Raw genomic sequence first — 20,130 nt, 5'->3', positions numbered from 1 at the left:
CTGCAGTATGGAGGTAATAGCAGTGACCTACTTTGCAAGAAATTGCTTTTTTTTGTTTCTTTTTGGTTTTTGTTTATTATTATTATTATTATTATTATTATTATTATTATTATTATTATTATTATTAAAGTAATAATCATAAATAAGAATAAATAAGAATAAAAATGTGCACCCCACCACTCCATTCCATTGTAACTATCCAAACTCCCAAAATTTCAACACCTCTTGCGATGGTTTGACCCCTTTCCGTTTTAACAGTACAGATTCTACAAATACCTTCCACATCTCCTCGAAATCATTTCTCCTGCATATTCCCCGTCTTACCTTAATGGCATATGTTACTTTATCATTCCTAGCTGTATCCCACACGTCTTCCATTTTTTATACTGCTTGCCCCTTCCAATTCCAAGCTATCATAATCTGTGCAGCTGTCAATAAATTTGTGAGCAGGTCCTTCATAGCCTGCGAAACTTCCACCCCATGGTAAATTGATAATAATGCTACCTCTGGAATTTTGGTCAGCTTTAACCCAGTGATTTCTGTTATCTTTGAGACTGTTGCTTTTAAGGATTGCAACAAGATGATGTCCAGAGAAGTAGCTGCTGTGGTGTGTGGCAGCAAAAAGTCTTGCGGCACCTGAAAGACTGTAACAAATTTAATGAATCAGCTTTTATGGACTGTAGTTTGCGCAAGCCGGGGACTTGCTTCCTCCCTGTGCATCAAATGATTGTCTCAGTGGCCAGGAATTAAATCAAGCTCCCTTGCTAGCATCCTTGCCCACTAGTGTCTTTTCAGTGTGTTGTTCCTAATAGATGTGTGCCTAAGCTTCATCTCTCTCTCTCTCCTTAGAAAGGTGGAGGAGCCCTGATAAGTACCGTGAAAAACAAGGCCAATCCAGCTGTCAGGAATGCATATCAATATGTAAGGCATTTTTTTCCTTCATAGAATCACATACTTGTAGAGTTAGAAAAGACCCTATGGGTCATCTGCTTCTTGCAATGCAGGAATCTCAACTCAAGCATCCATGACAGAGGGCCATCCAATCCCTGCTTAAAAATCTCCAAGGAAGGAAAGTCCACAACCTCTCAAGGGAGTCCGTTCCACTGTTGAATAGCTCTTACTGTCAGAAAAAGTTTTTCCTGATACAGTATTTATTCAGAATCTCCTTTCTTGTAACTTGAAGCCATTGGTTCGGGTCCTAGCCTCCAGAGCAAGAGAAAACAAGCTTGCTCCATCCCCCATGTGTTAACAGAGAAATCTGAGGGTTCCCTTGGACAAAAACCAAGGACACCAGCCAGGAATACCAGAGCAAAACAGCAGCCAGTAGGCTTGGTCTTTATTGAAGACTGTCGCAACAGGACTCCCACCTGCTACAAGGTGGAACAAGATGGAAGCCCCAAACAAAAGAGCCCCCAAACTTTTATTAGCTGCTAATATTACACCCCCCAAACTACATCTACCCCCCATGTTACACCCCCCCAAACTACATCACCCCCATGTTACACCCCCCCAAACTACATCACTCATACATCACGGTTATGTCATGAAAGGGGAGGTCTGGTGGCAGTAATCTGAGCATCCTGGACCCTGCCCCATGGTTCTCCTTGCCCTCCACCAAACACCCATCAAGTGTAACAAAAGAGATCTTTCAATTTTCCTGTTTCCCAGCCAAGTTAATCACACCCTTTTGTCTTCATCTGGGTTTGTTATTTCTGGAATGCCTACCTGTCTGGCACTCAGGTATCAGGATGCCAGGGATTATCACTCAGGCAGAGGGGCTGCTGAGTAGCTGAGCTCACATGTCTATATGAATTTCTGAAGTTTTCCCAGTGAGCCAGTACATAGATACATTTATCAGTGAATTGTTACATTTGGTATTGTGCAGCAAAGGCCCTTTGAATAGATAGGAAGAAACTGTGATGAAGTGTTTTGTGGGGACAAATCACAAAAGTCACAAAAGTGATTGTGCTGATTTTGGTAGTGGGCTGCATGTGCATGATATCTGCTGGAGGGGCAACCCCCTCCCCCAACCTATACATAAATTCCTGCAACACATGTGACAGCCCGTTAGATGTTTGAAGATGGCTATCATATCCCCTCTTTTCCAGGGTAAACATCCCCAACTCCCTCAACTGTTCCTCATAAGGCTTAGTTTCCAGACTCTTGATCATCTTGGTTGCCCTCCTCTGCACACGTTCCAGTTTGTCAATATCCTTCTTAAATTGTGGCACCTAGAACGGGACACAAGACTCCAGGTGTTGTCTGACCAAGGCAGAGTAGAGTGATACTATTACTTCCCATGATCTGGACGCTAGACTTCTGTTGATGCAGCCTAGAACAGCATGAGCTTTCTTTTGCTACTGCATCACACTGTTGACTCATGTTAAAGCTTGTGGTCCACTAAGACCCCAAATTTCTCACATGCACTGCTAATAATCCAGGTTCCCTATCTTATATTTGTGCATCTGGTTCTTCCTCAGTGTAGAACCTTATGAAACCTATTGAATTTCATTCTGTTTGTTTGGTCCAAGTTCTGCAGTCTGTTAAGGTTATTTTAATCCTGATTGTGTCTTCTGCAGCATTAGCTACCCGATTTGGTGTCATCTGCAAATTTGATGAGCATCCCCTCAGTTCCCAGCAATCCTTAACAAACTACGTTGCCCAGAATTCTTTCAGGGGGGAAATGTGCTTTGAATGTGCTTTTAAGTACAGCCGTACCTTGGAAGTTGAACAGAATCCATTCTGGAACTCCTTTCAACTTCCAAAATGTTCGGAAACCAATGTGCGGCTTCTGATTGGCTGCAGGAAGCTCCTGCAGCCAATCGGAAGCCCCCGTCGGATATTTGGCTTCCAAAAATAGTTCGCATACTGGAACAGTCACTTCTGGGTTTGCGGCGTTTGGGAGCCAAAACGTTCGAGAACTAAGCTGTTCAAAAACCAAGGTACGACTGTAGTTGCAATGAGGGCTTTGCAAATTCCAACTACTTGGGTGCAGTGCTGAAGACTGCACAAAATGGCTAAGTTTATGCTCTCTTTTTTTACACCCTAGACCTCATGCTCACCCCTTGTGTGTGCAGCCTTGAGAAGCTACACATTTCAATCGACTGATCTATTTTTTCTTTGTCCTTGAAATTCTGGGAAGTATTGAACTAAGTTCTACTCAGAGTAGAACCTTGCGTTAGTTGTGTAGTATATTATTGTCAATGGGCAGGGACAGTAGGCGAAACAGGAAGGTGCAGCCACCCCCTAACGCTGCCCCTGTGCTGGAGTCCTGATTTTCAGGGTCATCCGAATCTCACTGGAATCAGCTGCCATCATTTCTCCTCACTTCTGCAGCGGCAGGGGTAGGCAGGGGGCCTATGGGGGCCCTGCCCCATGGGATTCTGGCACAAGATGGTGGCTGCCTCAGCCCTTCTCGTGGTCAGGCCAGCCCTGTCAGTGGGTCTCCTCTGAGTAAAACTAGCTTTGGCCCAAACCCTCTGTTTGGAGTGCTGTATATCTCTTCACATCCCCTCCGTGTTCTGTCTAGGCCAAAGGCCATGCCAAAATGCGGCTGAAGAATATGCGAAGCCGTCTGATGGAAAAGGTAAGCCACCCCAGACTTCTTCCTTAAAATGATTAAAGGTGATGTACTGCTGGATGAGTGTTCAGTGGCTCTTGTTTTTGCATTTGTTTAAATCCCAATTGAAAATTGCTTTTAGAGTTTAATTTTTTTTCTTAAATTTCTGTTTCACATGTTAGAATATTCACTTAAAAAACCTTAAAATATCAATAATAATAATATTATAATAATTTTTTAAAAAAATATTTATACCCCACCCTTCCTGGTTTAAAAACCAGGCTCAGGGCGGCTAACAGCAAATTTAAAACACTGATTAAAATGCAACTTGAAAACAGCATAAAACAGCATAGAATACAACATAAAATGCAGCATCAATATCAATAAAATTCAAAAATTCAGGGTCATTGACTTCCCTTCCTCTCTTTCCATGGTTCATTTTGCACAACATAAATCCCTTCGTATTTTATATAAACTGAACCATTCAGTATTCCATTATTACATCCATCAAAACTTATTTACACTGTGGAATTTATCTTAATGCTGCCCATGTTTTCAAATAAACACAGTTCCCCCCCCCCCCATATATACAATAAACATTTTCAAATCTTCTTTAAACCTATGTTCTTCTTGTTCTCTTGTTCTAGATGTTAGGTCCGCAAGCTGTGCATATTCCATCAATTTAAGTTGCCAGTCTTATTTAGTTGGGACTTCTCTTGTTTTCCATTTTTGGGCTAACGAAACACGAGCCGCAGTAGTGGCATACATAAATAACCTTTTCCAACACCTGGGTGAAAATTGTTTTTAAATATGATTGAATGTTTTACGAACAGAAGAAGAGCCTATTGGATCAGGCCGATGCTCTACCTAGTCTAGCATCGTGTTTTCACCTTGGCCAGCCAGGTGTTTCTTGGAAACCCGCAAGCGCAACAAGAGCAACACTCTCCCTTCTTGTGGTTTCCAGCAACTGATGTTCAGCAGCATTAATGCCTCCAACTGTAGAGGCATAACATACGGTAGTCATCATAGCTGGTAGCCATCCATAGTCCTCACCTCCAGGAATTTGTCCAATCCTCTTTTAAAGCCATTGGGGTGGATGACCATCACTTACTCCTGTGGGAGGGAGTTCCATAGATTAACTAAGCACAGTGGCGGAGGAACCCTCTCCAGCACCCAGGATGGGATGCCAAGGGGCAGGGCGAACTGCCCAATGGTGCACATGCAGCAGTCCATACAGTCGCCGTGTGAGAGGACGCCCGTACGGACGGTGTGCAAGAGAGGCAGCCATACTAACTGCGTGCGCACACTCAGCCACTCTACAGCTGGGGGGCATTGGGTCATCTTGTCACACACACCCCAAGTGATACCCAGGGCGGCCTGCCCCGCCTTTGTACACCCTTGACTATGCGCTGCATGAATAAGTACTAAACGGCGTCTCCACCCCCTCCCTTTTCCTAAAATAAACTGATTTTTTATATTGTTGCTGGTTTCTGTTGATGCTTTGAGAAGGCAAGACGTACTGGGAAGCCAGTGGTGTTACCTTGTGCTCTGCGAACATAGGCACTGCCCTGTCCATAAGTATTCCCCTACTCCTGCAAGTTCTTATGTACAGATGACTTTATTTCCCTAATGCCTTGTGCCAGCAACAGGTACTCTAATGCATGGATGGGGAATCAGCAGCCCCAAACAGCCACCATGGATAAATGCGGATGATGGAGGTTGCAGTTCAGTAAGATCGGGGGTGGGGGATAGGGTCCCTATTCCCTTTGTAAGTCATCTCAGAAAATTCAAAGCTTACCCTCATCTGCAAAGTCTAACGTCCTCTGCTTTCATGTACATCGGCTGGGCACTGTGAAGTTAAAGTCCCCCCCAAAAAACAAAAACTGCTGGCCCATCATTCTGCCTGGACACTGAGGTCCAGCGCCGAGGGCCTTCTGGAGTTCCTTCACTGCAAGAAGTGAGGTTACAGGGAACCAGGCAGAGGGCCTGCTCAGAGCACCTGCTCTGTGGAACGCCCGCCCATCAGATGTCAAGGCAATAACCAACTATCTTACTTTTAAAAGACATCTGAAGGCAGCCCTGTTTAAGGAGGTTTTTAATGTTTAATGCTGTATTGTGCTTTTAATTTTTGGTTGGGAGCTGCCCAGAGTGGCAGGGAAAACCCAGCCAGATGGGTGGGGTATAAATTATCATCATCATCATCATCATCATCATTTTCTTTTATGTGTCCTGAATCTTCCAACACTGTGTTGCCATGGGCAGGGGAGATACTTTTCTCTATCCGCTTTCTCTATGCCATGCATAATTTTATAATTCCTTTCCAATTCTGTGCTGCTAGTAGACATGCTGCTACTCAAAGAAAAGTAACCAAGATCCAATTGCCCTTCTTTAAAAACAGTTAACTATCTTAAACTCAGGGTACATTCCACATATTGACCTGCAATATACAGTGGTGCCCCGCAAGACGAATGCCTCGCAAGACGGAAAACTCGCTAGACGAAAGAGTTTTCCGTTTTGGAGGTGCTTCGCAAAATGAATTTCCTATGGGCTTGCTTCGCAAGACGACAATGTCTTGCGAGTTCCTGCGGGTTTTTTCCCTCCCCCCCTTTTTCTAAGCCGCTAAGCCGCTTATCAGCTGATCTGATAAGCTGATAAGCCTCTAAAAGCCGCTAATAGCGCTAATAGCGCTAATCCTCTAATCCGTCAATGGGCTTGCTTTGCAAGACGAAAAAACCTCTAGACGAAGAGAATCACGGAACGGTTTCTTTTCGTCTTGCAAGGCACCACTGTAGCTTATTTCTGTAAATACCCCCTGCCAGAAGGGGAGCCAGTGTGGTGTAGTGGTTAAGAGTGGTAGACTTGTATTCTGATGAACCAGGTTCGCGTCTCCGCTCCTCCACATGCAGCTGCTGGGTGACCTTGGGCCAGTCACACTTCTCTGAAGTCTCTCAGCCCCACTCACCTCACAGAGTGTTTGTTGTGGGGGAGGAAGGGAAAGGAGAATGTTAGCCACTTTGAGACTCCTTCGGGTAGTGATAAAGCGGGATATCAAATCCAAACTCTTCTTTATACACAAGGCTGTTCAAATGAAGTTTTTGAGCTATTTTTAAGGGAAATTGCCCAAAATGACACTGCCGACATGGGTTGCCATACATCCGGATTTTCCTGCACATTTTTAGCAATTTCTGCCGGACGCTGCTTCTGACTGCAGTATTCCAGATACATCCAGGAAATTCCAGACATGTGGCAACCCTAACTATTGCAGCCTCCCCAGTTAGCTTCTTCTTTGACAAGCTAGCTGGTGTGGGGTCTGGATCAGGGCTGGATTTAGGTTGGATGAAGCCATAAGCTACTGAAGGTAATGGGGCCCTTTATATGTCCAGATGTCCTTTGTCAACAACAAATTGTCGCTGTTTTTTGCGTTGAATATATGCTATATGGTAATTTATGTACCTAATAGCCATTTGCACATAACAAAATATGTATTTTATCAAAGTAATTATTACAACCAGTCCATGCAGAATGTAGGCACCCTATATATAGAAATGAGCAAACCAGTGATATTTTAGGGAACAGGCTAACAGGTGGGGCCCATGACTTACATCATAGGAGCCTACACAACACAAAACACTGTTGCTGTACGTAGGTTTTATTTTATTTGTTTATTATCTTATATTTTGGAAATGTACATCCAGTTTCTTTTTCCTTTAAATTTTTTGGGGGGGCCTAAGCCATAGCTTGTTTAGCTTATACGTAAATCCGGCACTGATCAGGATGGGAAGCAAAGCTTATGCTCAGAATAATCTTGTCCTCTCTAGGATTCCAGTACAGGCCCTCATCGACAGCGAGGGCATTCCTCAAACTGTGACCTTATCTCCGACCCCATCATGCCCACCAGGAATAGGCAGTCTGAAAGCTTGCAAAGCCGGTTGCCCATCACCCAGCACTTTGGGAAGGTAAGGGGGGAACTGAGTAATTGAAAATGGGTGGGGAGCCTGCACTGCCGCCACCACACTGAGATAGTGTTGGACTGTAGCTTCCATCATCCCTGGCATTTGACTGGAGCTGATGGGAACTGGGAATCTTGAAAGGTCATAGTTTCCCTATCCCTCACCTAAAACAACATGCGAGGAAAAGAAGAGGAACCGGGTCAGGGGGCAGCCGGAAGAGGATTCCCCCAAGAGTGTACAATGGTATCTTGGGTTACAGATGCTTCAGGTTACAGACGCTTCAGGTTACAGACACCGCTAACCCAGAAATAGTACTTCAGGTTAAGAACTTTGCTTCAGCATGAACAGAAATTGTGTGGCGGCAGTGGGAGGCCCCATTAGCTAAAGTGGTGCCTCAGGTTAAGAACAGTTTCAGGTTAAGAACGGACCTCCGGAATGAATTAAGTTCTTAACCCGAGGTACCACTGTATCTGCACTGGTGCAAATGGGCAGCCTTAACACTTGCTGCATGCACTCTGTGCAAATGTGGAGTCACAGATGTTCCTCTGCAGGAGATCAGTGCAAGAACTTGTCTGATAGTCGCAAGCCAGTTGCATCAACAACACAACAGGCAGACTCTGTGACCCGCAGAGGTTGTTGAATTCCAACTCCCACCAGCCCCAGTCACAATGGCCCAACAGTCGAGCAATATCTGGCGGGCCCAGGTTGCTTACCTCTAACACAGGTGTAATAAATCAAAATCTGCCCTTATTCCCTTATGGGGGACACAAGAGCCCTTATAGAGTCCTTTGTAGGTTCTTCATCGGTCGGAGACAAGAACAGAGGCCAACCAGAGAATATTGAGAAGCAAAGCAGCTTGTAAACCTGATCTTTATTGAACTGTTGCAACAGGGTGCTCCCAGACATACCTGTCAGGGAACTGCCATCTGAGCCAGAGGGAGAGGAAGGAGTCCAGAGGGATTCCGGAGAGTGTCCCGGGAGGGAGAGAAGCAGCCCATCTTATGGGGAAGGAAATCAGCGTAGCACCAGTGGAGAAGGGGGGCAGATGGGGGAATCGGTGAGGTGGCTCCAAGACTCTTCGCCGGAGACCAGCGGGGAGAGCACTGGCCCTCCGCTGCCCACACCCTCCTTGCGCAGGCGGCTTCCGCGCAGGGAGAGTAGGCAGCGACTAGGCGTCAAAGAACTTTTATGCTAGAAGAAGTTGAAGAAACGCCCACTGACGGATTTTGCCAGCGATTGAGACAGCCACGGGTGAACGGCTGTCCGGACAGTGAGAGTTCACCCAGGTAACCCAGCCAGTGGTGGTGCCGATTTATGCACGAGCAACCCCTAGAACCATTACAATACCCTTGTATTGGGATTTGTTAATGAAAAGAAAATGGGGAATCTTTTCCATTTTTCTTTGACTTTGCAGAGAAAACATTTGGCGAGTTATATATATAAGACCTTAATTTTTTATTTCACAGGGGTCAGCAAACTTTTTCAGCAGGGGGCCGGTCCACTGTCCCTCAGACCTTGTGGGGGGCCAGACTATATTTGAAAAAACAAAATGATGCAAAAGCACCACGAGCCCGGTGGCTGCCTACCTGTGTCTTGCCAGCGTCAGGGGCTGGCAACCGTGGCACAATGAGCGGTGCACGAAAGGGCTCTGGAGAAGGTCTGCTTTAAATGGCGGCCGCTCAAGCGCTGCTGCTGCTGGCACCAACAAAGCCCATCCCCCTCCCTCCTCTAGGCAGGGCGAGGAGAAGCCAGGAGGAGGGAGGGAGGAGGCACCGCCGCTGCCGCCGCCGTGTGGGGGAGAGGGAAAGAACGTACACACTGGCGATCCACGTGGCGATTCCTGGACCGTCTGCAGGCCGGATCCAGAAGGCAATTGGGCCTGATCTGGTCCACGGGCCTTAGTTTGCCGATCCATGCTCTAACATAAGGAAATGAGCAGATTAGTGCAGCTCCCATTGTTTATAGAAATGTTCTGCAAGTTTTGCCTCTGTCTGGATTGTATGTGAATGTGTTGGTTGGTTGGTTGCTTGCTTGCATGCATTTATATGCAAAAGGCATCTGTATGCAAAAGTTAAGGAATAAATAAATTGAGAGTAAATAAGTAAAGAAACAGGGGCAGAGGATTTTTTAAAAATGCTACCTTAAGGCTCCCTTGTACGGCTAGCCCCTAAATAAGTTATTCAGAAGGAAGCCCTTATAGGTTCAGTGGGTCTTACCGCCTAATATCCCCTTGCATTCAAAAGTCTACTTGTGGCTGTGCTTCTTTGTGTCAAATGTAGAGAGCAGCACTGTAATCATGAGAGTTGAGTTCACATTTGTAGCGAAAAATATGTTACAATATGCAAAGCAGAAAGACGGGACAGAAAATTTGGCTGAATTAATTGCACAACACATATGGGCATTGTGTACTATTTAATTGCCATGTCTTCTGCTAAAGAATACTGGAAACTGTAGTTTGTTGTCAGATATTCTCTGTTGGAGATCCTTAGCTCTCCTTGCAGATCAACAATTCCCTGGTGAGAGGGAATGACTGAAAGTGGGCTTGTTGGCAGTAAAGACACGTCCAGTGTTAAGGATTGCCAGGGATGATGCCTAATGTTTAGGGAAGTTTTTAATGTTTGATGTTTTATCACTTTTTATTATTATTAATATTCTGTTGGGAGCCACCCAGATGGGTGGGGTATAAATAACCAATTATTATTATTATTATTATTAGTAGTAGTAGTAGTAGTAGTAGTAGTATTAGTATTAGTATTAGTATTAGTATTAGTATTAGTATTAGTATTAGTATTAGTATTACTAATGGAGAAAGCAGCCTGGCTGTCCTGAGAGTCTCCAGCTGAATCCATGCCCCACCTTACACTAGAGTGGGGAATATGTAGTTTTGAATCATGGAGAAAGGGCCACTAATCATTAGGACATTTTGTTCTGGACAAGGGGATCAGAACCCTTACAGGTGTGTGTCCAGTGCCGGATTTAAGTGCTTTCAAACTGCTAGGTTGGCAGGAGCTGGGACCGAGCAACGGGAGCTCACCCCGTCGCGGGGATTCGAACCGCTGACCTTCTGATTGGCAAGTCCTAGGCTCTGTGGTTTAACCCACAGCGCCACCCGCATCCCTCAGGATAAGCTTAGGAGCCCCCTAAAAAATTAAAGGAAAAAAAATCTGGGTGTACATTCCCAAAATATAAGATAAAAAACAAATACCAGTAAAATAAAACCTACATACAGCAACAGTGTTTTGTGTTGTAAAGGCTCCTATGATGTAAGTAATGGGCCCCCAATCATTTTAATTTAGAGCTTAATAATTATTTCACTTCTTCTTAATTGTATTTCAGTTCAACAATTACTTTGATAAAATACATATTTTGTTATGTGCAAATGGCTTTTGATACCTATTAGGTCCATAAATTACCATATAGCATAAATGTTGTGCTCTCTTTCTCTTCACAGTCTCGCCCCAGGCGACCACATAGACAGAGCAGCAGTACAGAATTGGAATCACAAAGGTAAGGCCTGCTTACCGCCGAACTCTCTTTGCTGTTCTCAGCTCTGCTTGCCATATCCTGTGAGTGTTTCAGGGCTGGCCCAGCAGGTGGATCAGAATCTGCTGGAAAATAATCCTACACGAGCCGCTGCAATGAATTAGGTTCTGTGACTGGGGGGAAACCATGCTCAGTTAAACCTCGTGGGCTACAGTGCTGTGCACACTTAAATCTGAGAATAAGTCTCACTGAGCTCAGAGGAAGTTTCCTAGTTCTGAGTAAACCCATAGGGATGGGAAGATTACCGTATTTTTCGCTCTATTAGATGCACCAGACCACAAGACGCACCTAGTTTTTGGAGGAGGAAAACAAGAAAAAAAATATTCTGAATCTCAGAAGCCAGAACAGCAAGAGGGATTGCTGCACAGTGAAAGCAGCAATCCCTCTTGCTGTTCTGGCTTCTGGGATAGCTGCGCAGCCTGCATTCGCTCCATAAGACGCACACACATTTCCCCTTACTTTTTAGGAGGGAAAAAGTGAGTCTTATAAAGCAAAAAATACGGTATATCTATGGGAAACCATCACTGCTCTTGGGGGTGTCATTGTACTCCAGAGTTCCACAGATGTTTAAACAAATAATTTCCCAAATGATTAAAAAACAAACAGACCAGTGGCTTTACTCATCTGCTCTTCCAAAAACACTCAGGGATGAGGGATTTCTTGTGTCTTGTTAAATGATTTAAAAATAATCACAATCCAGAAACAGCTGCCATCATCTTTTTGTGGTAAAAGCAAAGAGTCTGCTGGCACCTTGAGGAAAAACTGTTTACTGTGTAGTTAATTTGTCTTCTAGGTTTATTATTTTCAAATCTGAAATAATAATTTAGACAGCCAAACAGCTGTCTCATCCCCTCTGAATCACGCTTCTGTGGAGGAATTTATGTATTTATTTATAAACCTTGCTTTTTTTAAAAAAAGAAGTAAACTGTGGCATAAGCTTTTATGGTCCAGAGCTCACTGCTGTTGCTCTTTTGCCAGTAGGATTAAATCACATACTAGTAGATTCAAGTTGTGCAGTTAAAGTAGATTTGAAACCCACTCCGCTGTGCCAAATTGAATTTTATGCTGGAAGGAAAGTGATGGGGAAATGCGCAGGTAAAATGAGGGGTGACAATTGCTTGGCATGTTGTCATAACACACAATGAACAGTTCAGAATGAATGCTCAATAGACAAGTTGCCTGGAACCTTTGCTAGATACATTAAATTATCTCCTATGCCTGGAAAGTGGAAGAAGGAAAAGCAACAACCCTGGAATGCTTCCAGGTGTTTGCTTTGGAATAACCACACTTTTCCCGCTGACTTTTTACAGGGCATCAGATGCCATTAGCCAGTCATAGTTCTATTGTGCTTTCCATGAGTAATGGAATGGGTAATATTCCAGCAAAATATTAAAATACAACAATTCATCAAATATTAGAACCTTCCCTAATCAGGGCTGCCTTCAGATGTCTTCTAAAAATCAGACAGTTGTTTATTTCTTTGACATCTGGTGGGAGGGCATTCCACAGGGCGGGCGCCACCACCAAGAAGGCCCTTTGCCTGGTTCCCTGTAACTTTGCTTCTCACAGTGAGGGAACCACCAGAAGGCCCTCGGCGCTGGCCCCCAGTGTCTGGGCTGAACGATGGGGGGGGTGGAAACGCTCTTTTAGGTATACTGGGCCGAGGCCGTTTAGGGCTTTAAAGGTCAGCACCAACACTTTGAATTGTGCCCGGAAATGTACTGGGAGCCAATGTAAGTCTTTCAGGACCGGTGTTATGTGGTCTCGGCGGCCACTCCCAGTCACCAGTCTAGCTGCCGCATTCTGGATTAGTTGCAGTTTCTGGGTCACCTTCAAAGGTAGCCCCACGTAGAGAAGTAGTCCAGGGGTCAGCAACCTTTTTCAGCCATGGGCCGGTCCACCATCGATCAGACCGGTGGGCTGGACTATATTTTGGAAAAAAATAATGAACAAATTCCTATGCCCCACAAATAACCCAGAGATGCATTTTAAATAAAAGCACACATTCTACTCATGTCAAAACACACCGATTCCCAGACTGTCCAAGGGCCGGATTGAGAAGGCGATTGGGCCGCATCCGGCCCCCGGGCCTTAGGTTGCCCACCCCTACAGTAGTCCAAGCAGGACATAACCAGAGCATGCACTGGTTCCTGCCATCTGAGAGCACAGAAAAGCATTGGAAGGAGAGTAGTAGCACCATCTCTGCAGATTTCCTTAGCACTATTCTCTCTTTTTTTTTAAGGAGAGGCATGTATTTAATGTGCATAGTGATATATCAAATGGGCAGAACATATCCGCCCTCTTCAAAGCGTGGAAAGGTGCCAAGAGCTGCCTATGTAAAAATGCCTCTTTAAAAAAAACCCACAGCAATGCAAGAGACAGCAGGAACTGCATCCCATTAATAGGCGGAGCCCTGATTAATACCAGAGCGGGTGTGATTAACTTGCAGATAGACAGCACTGGTGAAAAATTAGCATTACAACAAGGCAGAGTGCAAAGTGGGGCATTGCCTTTCAGTAGCAAGATGGCTCCTCCCACAGGATCATATCTGCTAATGAATTCCAATTGTGGCTTCTCTTGAATTCTTTAGCAAACAGGACAATGTCGTACTTGGAGGAGCAGCACAGCCCCTCCTGTAAAGACACATGAGTTCTGCCCTGTGGCCACCCGAGCCGAGTTTTGTTTTCGTAAAGTCCCTGTGAGTTTTGCTCCACAGACATTTTGCAGAGAGCATGGATGTGGTGAGAGGGTAACAGAGCAGGCCCAAACAAGCTTTTACAGGTCACCTACACCCAAAATAAATTTAGAAGCTGTTCTGTGGTGCAGCTTGACTGTCGTGCAGGTAATGTGATAATTAGCAGTGTTTAGCTCAAGCGCTGCCCGGGGCTAGTCTATAAACGATCACAACAACTACCAACCTACTGCCTTTCACATGGGAGAGGGGGAACTGAACATACCCAGGTTCAAAACAAGGATGAATTGCCTTTCCAGCTTTCTTCATAAACTACAGAAGTCAAAATCTTGCTGAGCGGGGCCAGAAACAATACAAGGAGGGACAAATAAGGCTGGTTCCCTTGGCCATTGTGTTGTGTGAACATGCTCATCTCCCATGTCACTTTACATGGACCTTTTGAACGTCGTTGTTTTCATGTACCACAAGGGTAGGCAACCTAAGGCCCAGGGGCCGGAAGCAGCCCAATTGCCTTCTAAATCGGGGCCACGGACTGTCCGAGAATCAGCGTGTTTTTACATGAGTAGAATGTGTCCTTTTATTTAAACTGCATCTCTGGGTTATTTGTGGGGCCTGCCTGGAGTTTTGACAAGAGTAGAATGTGTGCTTTTATTTAAAATGCATCTCTGGGTTATTTGTGGGGCATAGGAATTCGTTCATTTCCCCCCAAAAAAATATAGTCCGGCCCACCACATGGTCTGAGGGACAGTGGACCGGCCCACGGCTGAAAAAGGTTGCTGACCCCTGATGTACTGTATAACATTTTATTCCTGATCACATTTCACATGTGAAACATATATTCTTCCAGGGAAGTTTCCCACTCTTCCAGCTCAAGCTCACTGGATTGTTCTTTGGAGCCTGGAGAAACTGAAAATCTGCACCCGGACTTCCTGGATACAGGTGGGATTGATCTCTTAGGTGAAATCTTTGAGACTCTAAACTTGCTGGAGCCAAGCCAAGCCCAGCGGCCACTCTATGGGACGCGGAGCCTGGACTTCTGCAACCTAGAAGAGAGGAACTTCTATACCAAGGTAAGCCCTCCTAATTTGGCTCTCTGTGCACCTGTCAAAGAGGCCAAGCGTGGACAGCAGCAAATTCCAACTCAGTCTCTTTGTCTGTTGTAGCAGAGGCCCAGCAGGAACACACTCCATGAACCCCTGTCTGAGGAAAAGGATGATGATGACTCATTGTCCGAGGGCACCCTGCTCCCAGCCTCTCCGGATCAGGAGCATGTGCAGAGTGCTCTGCTAGTGTCCACCAGAGCAGCAGAAAACAGCTGTGAGAAGTGGGACCGTGACGTCCCTGAACCCGAAGAGATTCCTTGCCCTGAGAAGTCAGCAGTTCCATCACAAGGGGAGACAGCAGTTGTTACCTCTGGCAATGAGCTGCCGCAAGTGGCATGGACCCGGAATACAGACCACGAGAACTCCAGCGCAAATGAAAATGGAACTGAAAGCTGCACTGAAGTGGAGTCCGGCCAGGAGTCTAGGACTGACCAGATGTTCAAACTCACTCCAGCCATTGCCGCCGCCAAGGTAGAGCCACCAGCAACCAATTGCTCCGGCATCCGATCACCTGCGGCTTTGTCCCAAAGAAAAGTGAATGTGGACACTGACTTCAAGACCAAGCACAGCGTGACAGCCCTTGGGGTGGTCACTAGACCACCATACCCCTTGACTTCCCGGCCCTTGGCCAAAGTGTCAGAGCTGAAGAAGAGATTTGAGGCCTAGAATGTTCAAAGTGAGGAGTCTCGGAAGAGGAACACCTGTCTGCTTTTTTGACTTCCAGGGTGAAGTAGAAGCTTCTGTGGCTGAAGGCTGCACTACAGGCCTCTCTGGTGCCACAAGGCAGCTCTGGGCTTTGAAAGGCACTGGGGGAAACACCTCATCACTCCGGGAATCAATAGTGACTTCTAGAAGCAGACGTGGCTTCTCCTCCTAGTCCCAGTGCATAGGACTCGCTTGCTGCCTGACTTGTAAGCTGCCCCCTGCTCACTACTAGGAGACAGTAGTGCTTTTTTTCTGGGGATGCTAATACACCTGAACATTTTGTGAATCTACGTTTGGCCTCATTGAAGGGCAGAATTCCAATATGAGTAGGAAAATGAGAGTACCCCTAAACATTTTTAAAGAAAAAATCAATGTGTGTGTGTGTACAGTCATATTCCTGGGACTGGGGGAAAGACTGCTTTAGCACCATTCCTCTCCTAAACACATGAAACTGCTCTTCATGTAACTTTTCCCAATATGGAAACCATATCAGGGAAAGTATGTAACTGGAAAAGGACAAGCTATCATCATGGGCTGGTTCAACATATGTACTGCTTGCTACTCAGTGGCTGCAACATCAGTTAATTGGGGGGGGGTTGCGCACATGTGAATAAACATAAATAAAACCAAGCAATGTTAACTCCAGATGTGGTAATGGCCACTGGTTTTTAGGTAGCAGTATTTAATAAATTCGTGGAACAGCGCAAGTCTGTAGGTTGCTGTTATTTATGCTAGCCAGATAGACCCTCCAAGTTCAAAGTCTCTGAATACCAGCTGCCTGGGCAGGGGTAGCAATGCAAGTGTGGCTGTTTCCTCCATTCACTGCTGGTGGCCTTTCCAGAAACACCTGGCTGTGGCTAAAATCAAATAATTGTAGGTAAAAGTTAATGTAAAGGACCGCTGGACGGTTAAGTCCAGTGAGAGGCAAATATGGGGTTGCGGCACTCATCTCACTTTCAGGCCGAGGAAGCTGGTGTTAGTCCACAGACAGCTTTCTGAGTAATGTGACCAGCATGACTAAATTGCTTCTGGAGCAACAGGCCACCGTAACAGAAACCAGAGTGCATGGAAACACCGTTTACCTTCCCACCACAGTGGTACCTATTTATCTACTTGCGCTGGTGTGCTTTCAAACTGCTAGGTTGGCAGGCGCTGGGACAGAACAACGGGAACTCACCCTGTCACAGGGATTCGAACCGCCGACCTTCTGATCAGCAAGCCCAAGAGGCTCAGTGGTGTAGACCACAGTGCCAGTGGCGTAGCGTGGGGGGTGCCAGGGGTGCCGACCGCACCGGGCGCAACATCTGGGGGGGGCGCGAGTCCAGAGGGAAGGGACAAGTTCCTTCCTCCGCCGGGCTCCCCGCCGCCACCGCCAGCCTTGCGCCCTAGCGCGCGCGCCCCCCGCCGTCGCTGTGGCTGCGCTCCGCTCACTGCTCGCAGGAGGAGCAGCCGCTGCAGCAGCGCCGACGCCGCCACCGACGCCTGGCCGGGCACGGGCAGCCTCTGCACCCTGCCGCCGCCGCCATCCCCTCGGCCCAGCCACAGGCGGCGGCTGCTTCTGCCTCCATCCTCCTCCGGGCAAGCAGCGTTGTTTGCGCGGCAGCGCCAGCGGCGGCAACTCGCAGGTTAGGGGTTGGGGGGGCGCAAATTACTTGCCTTGCCCCGGGTTAGGGGGTGCAAATTACTTGCGTTGCCCCGGGTGCTGACAACTCACGCTACGCCGCTGCACAGTGCCACCCATGTCCCACAAATAGTTGTATCTTTGGTCTGACCCACCAAAGGCATCCTTACACCCCTGATGTTTTGGCACTGAATCAGTTCATTCCATCATCCTGTGCCTGGGCACTCTAGTGAAATCCATGTAGTTTATTCTGCAGAGATGAAGCCAGACAGTCATCTTAATACTAACTCGGAAACATGTGTGTCTCTTCCAAGTTATAGCAGGCGTATGCAGATGGTAAAACTTGTTTCTCAGAGAATGAATAATGGAGCAGGAAGGAGCGGCCAGGAACAGCCTCTATCAACATCAGTGCAATGTTTACACAGTGAAGAGCAGCCCTTTCTCAAGGGGTACAGATGATACCTATATTTCCAGCCATTCCAAACACTACAGAATCATAGAATCTTAGAGCTGGAGGGGATCCAAGGCTCATCTGCTCCAACCCCCTGCAATGCAGGAATCTTGGCTAAAGCATCCACAACAGAGAGCCATCCAGCCTCTGCTTAAAAACCTAAAAGGAAGGAAAACTTCCTTTCTAGAGGAAAGGTTGCCAGAGGGAGACTAGAGCAAGTAACTATCAGATGGAATATCTGTCCACAATCTCTCTCCCACCTCTTCCTGCTGATGATAATAATAATAATAATAATAATAATAATAATAATAATAATAATAATAATAATAATAATAATAATAATAATAATAATAATAGTTACAGATAGGTAGCCGTGTTGGTCTGCCATAGTCAAAATAAAAAAATTCCTTCCTGTAGCACCTTAAAGACCAACTAAGTTAGTTCTTGGTATAAGCTTTCGTGTGCATGCACACTTCTTCAGATACAGATGAGTGTATCTGAAGAAGTGTGCATGCATACGAAAGCTTATACCAAGAACTAACTTAGTTGGTCTTTAAGGTGCTACAGGAAGGATTTTTTTTATTTTAATAATAATAATAATTTAATATTTATACGCTGCTCATCTGGCTGGGTTTCCCCAGCCATTCTGGGCAGCATCAAACATTAAAAACTTCCCTTAACAGGGCTGCCTTCAGATGTCTTCTAAAAGTCAGATAGTTGCTTATTTCCTTGACATCTGATGGGAGGGTGTTCCAGAGGGCGGGCGCCACTACCGAGAAGGCCCTCTGCCTGGTTCCCTGTAACTTCGCTTCTCGCAGGGAGGGAACCGCCAGAAGGCCCTCAGAGCTGGACCTCAGTGTCTGGACTGAACGATGGGCCAGCAGTTTTTGTTTGGGGGTATTTTTACTTCACAGTACCCAGCCGACGCACATGAAAGCAGAGGACGTTAGACTTTGCAGATGAGGGTAATCTTTGAATTTTCTGAGATGACTTGCAAAGGGAATAGGGACCCTATCCCCCACCCCCGATCTTATTGAACTGCAACCTCCATCATCCGCATTTATCCATGGTGGCTGTTTGGGGCTGCTGATTCCCCATCCATGCATTAGAGTACCTGTTGCTGGCACAAGGCATTAGGGAAATAAAGTCATCTGTACATAAGAACTTGCAGGAGTAGGGGAATACTTATGGACAGGGCAGTGCCTATGTTCGCAGAGCACAAGGTAACACCACTGGCTTCCCAGTACGTCTTGTCTTCTCAAAGCATCAACAGAAACCAGCAACAATATAAAAAATCAGTTTATTTTAGGAAAAGGGAGGGGGAAGATTTTCAAGTGAAGAAAGAATAGTGGATTGACTTCGCAATGAGAAGGAAGAGGCAGGTACCCTTCCTTCTCTGTAACAGATGCTAACCGTTCCTCCTCTAGGGTGGAAGCTTTCCATGTTGAGGCATTGCACAATGCTACTGCCTTATGGGGAGATGGATCTGCAAGCAGTGGAGCCTGTTGGCTTGTGGAGGGGGACCTGATCCACCGGGAGATCCACCAGGGAATCATACAGCAATAGTGGTTTCACTTCTGGCATCAGAGTTGCATGTTTTAGCAACTGTCATATTTGATTTGGCTGAGTATCCCACCTGTTCAAGGATGTGAAAGAACAATTGGATCAGGGGTGCAAGGACATACAAGGAGACATCTCAGCATTCAGACTTAGAAGAGCACATTGCTAAGTTGCCTTCTCCCTCCTCCTAAAAAACAGGGACATAATATAACTCGTGCCCATTGCCTTGCCTTTGCAAACAGCTTGGTAAAATGCCTCTCATGGCAAAATGCTACTGAGGACACATCACACAGCCCAACGCAACCTCTGTTGCACATACCTAGATATGACATGCATTTGTACCTTATCAAGCAGAGAGTGGTACCTTGGTTGTCAAACTTAATCCGTTCCAGGAGTCCATTTGACTCCCGAAACCATTCGAAAACCAAGGCACGGCTTCCAATTGGCTGCAGGAGCCATTCAGCTTCCAAAGAACGTTCGCAAACCAGAAGACTCACTTCCAGGTTTTCAGCGTTTGGGAGCCAAAACATACAAGTACCAAGGCATTTGGGATCCAAGGTACGACTTTAGATCTAAAAACGTGTGATGAGATTATTATAGTGAAAAGCCAATTGAGATGCTGTCGTATATTGCATTGATTACTGTGGATTGAACCACTAAGTGGAGGACAAAAGCCAATAGACCCATTTACCCATTGGCTTTTGCTTCATTCGGTCTGCATTATAAACATTAACACCCACAATAACTATTCGAGTTTTCTGTGACAGTGGTTTCAAGTTTGGAAAGATATCGTGTAAATAATATTGTTTGAGAAGCTCAAGAAAACCCAGAACTAAAAGCAAGCAGTGTCCCATAAATGCTGTGTCTTTTTAATGATATTTTGTTGGAAACATAACATGAGTGAAGCACAATGAGAGCCAAACCCCTATTCCTCAAGGATACAGCC

At 45.9% G+C, this 20,130-nt stretch overlaps 2 protein-coding genes across 5 annotated transcripts in view; one reads left to right on the top strand and one right to left on the bottom strand.

The window, feature by feature from the left end:
• Positions 1 to 16,192, top strand: part of DENND1C (DENN domain containing 1C) — a 51,571-nt gene extending 35,379 nt beyond the window's left edge. Inside the window, exons 18-23 of one of the 3 annotated variants that reach the window (XM_081175860.1) lie at positions 850 to 921; positions 3,530 to 3,586; positions 7,378 to 7,515; positions 10,961 to 11,016; positions 14,592 to 14,814; positions 14,911 to 16,192. In XM_081175860.1, coding sequence (XP_081031986.1) covers positions 850 to 921; positions 3,530 to 3,586; positions 7,378 to 7,515; positions 10,961 to 11,016; positions 14,592 to 14,814; positions 14,911 to 15,513 — 1,149 coding nt within the window. In that variant the 3' untranslated portion in view covers positions 15,514 to 16,192. Of the gene's footprint in view, positions 1 to 849; positions 922 to 3,529; positions 3,587 to 7,377; positions 7,516 to 10,960; positions 11,017 to 14,591; positions 14,815 to 14,907 lie in introns of all 3 variants that reach the window. The other 2 variants (XM_081175859.1, XM_081175861.1) reach the window with 2 other exon arrangements.
• A 2,713-nt stretch (positions 16,193 to 18,905) lies between these two features.
• The window catches only part of CRB3 (crumbs cell polarity complex component 3), a 28,200-nt gene continuing 26,975 nt past the window's right edge, over positions 18,906 to 20,130 (bottom strand). For both annotated transcript variants that reach the window (XM_081175887.1, XM_081175886.1), the window contains exon 5: positions 18,906 to 19,260. In XM_081175887.1, the coding sequence (XP_081032013.1) occupies positions 19,177 to 19,260 (84 nt within the window). In that variant the 3' untranslated portion in view covers positions 18,906 to 19,176. The remainder of the gene's footprint in view (positions 19,261 to 20,130) is intronic.

Source organism: Podarcis bocagei (genome assembly GCF_964188305.1).
Source record: "Podarcis bocagei genome assembly, chromosome: 17".
NCBI classification, from domain to species: Eukaryota; Metazoa; Chordata; class Lepidosauria; order Squamata; family Lacertidae; genus Podarcis; species Podarcis bocagei.
The sequence above is the reverse complement of the archived record's forward strand: the minus strand, read 5'-3'. Positions and strand labels throughout refer to the sequence as shown.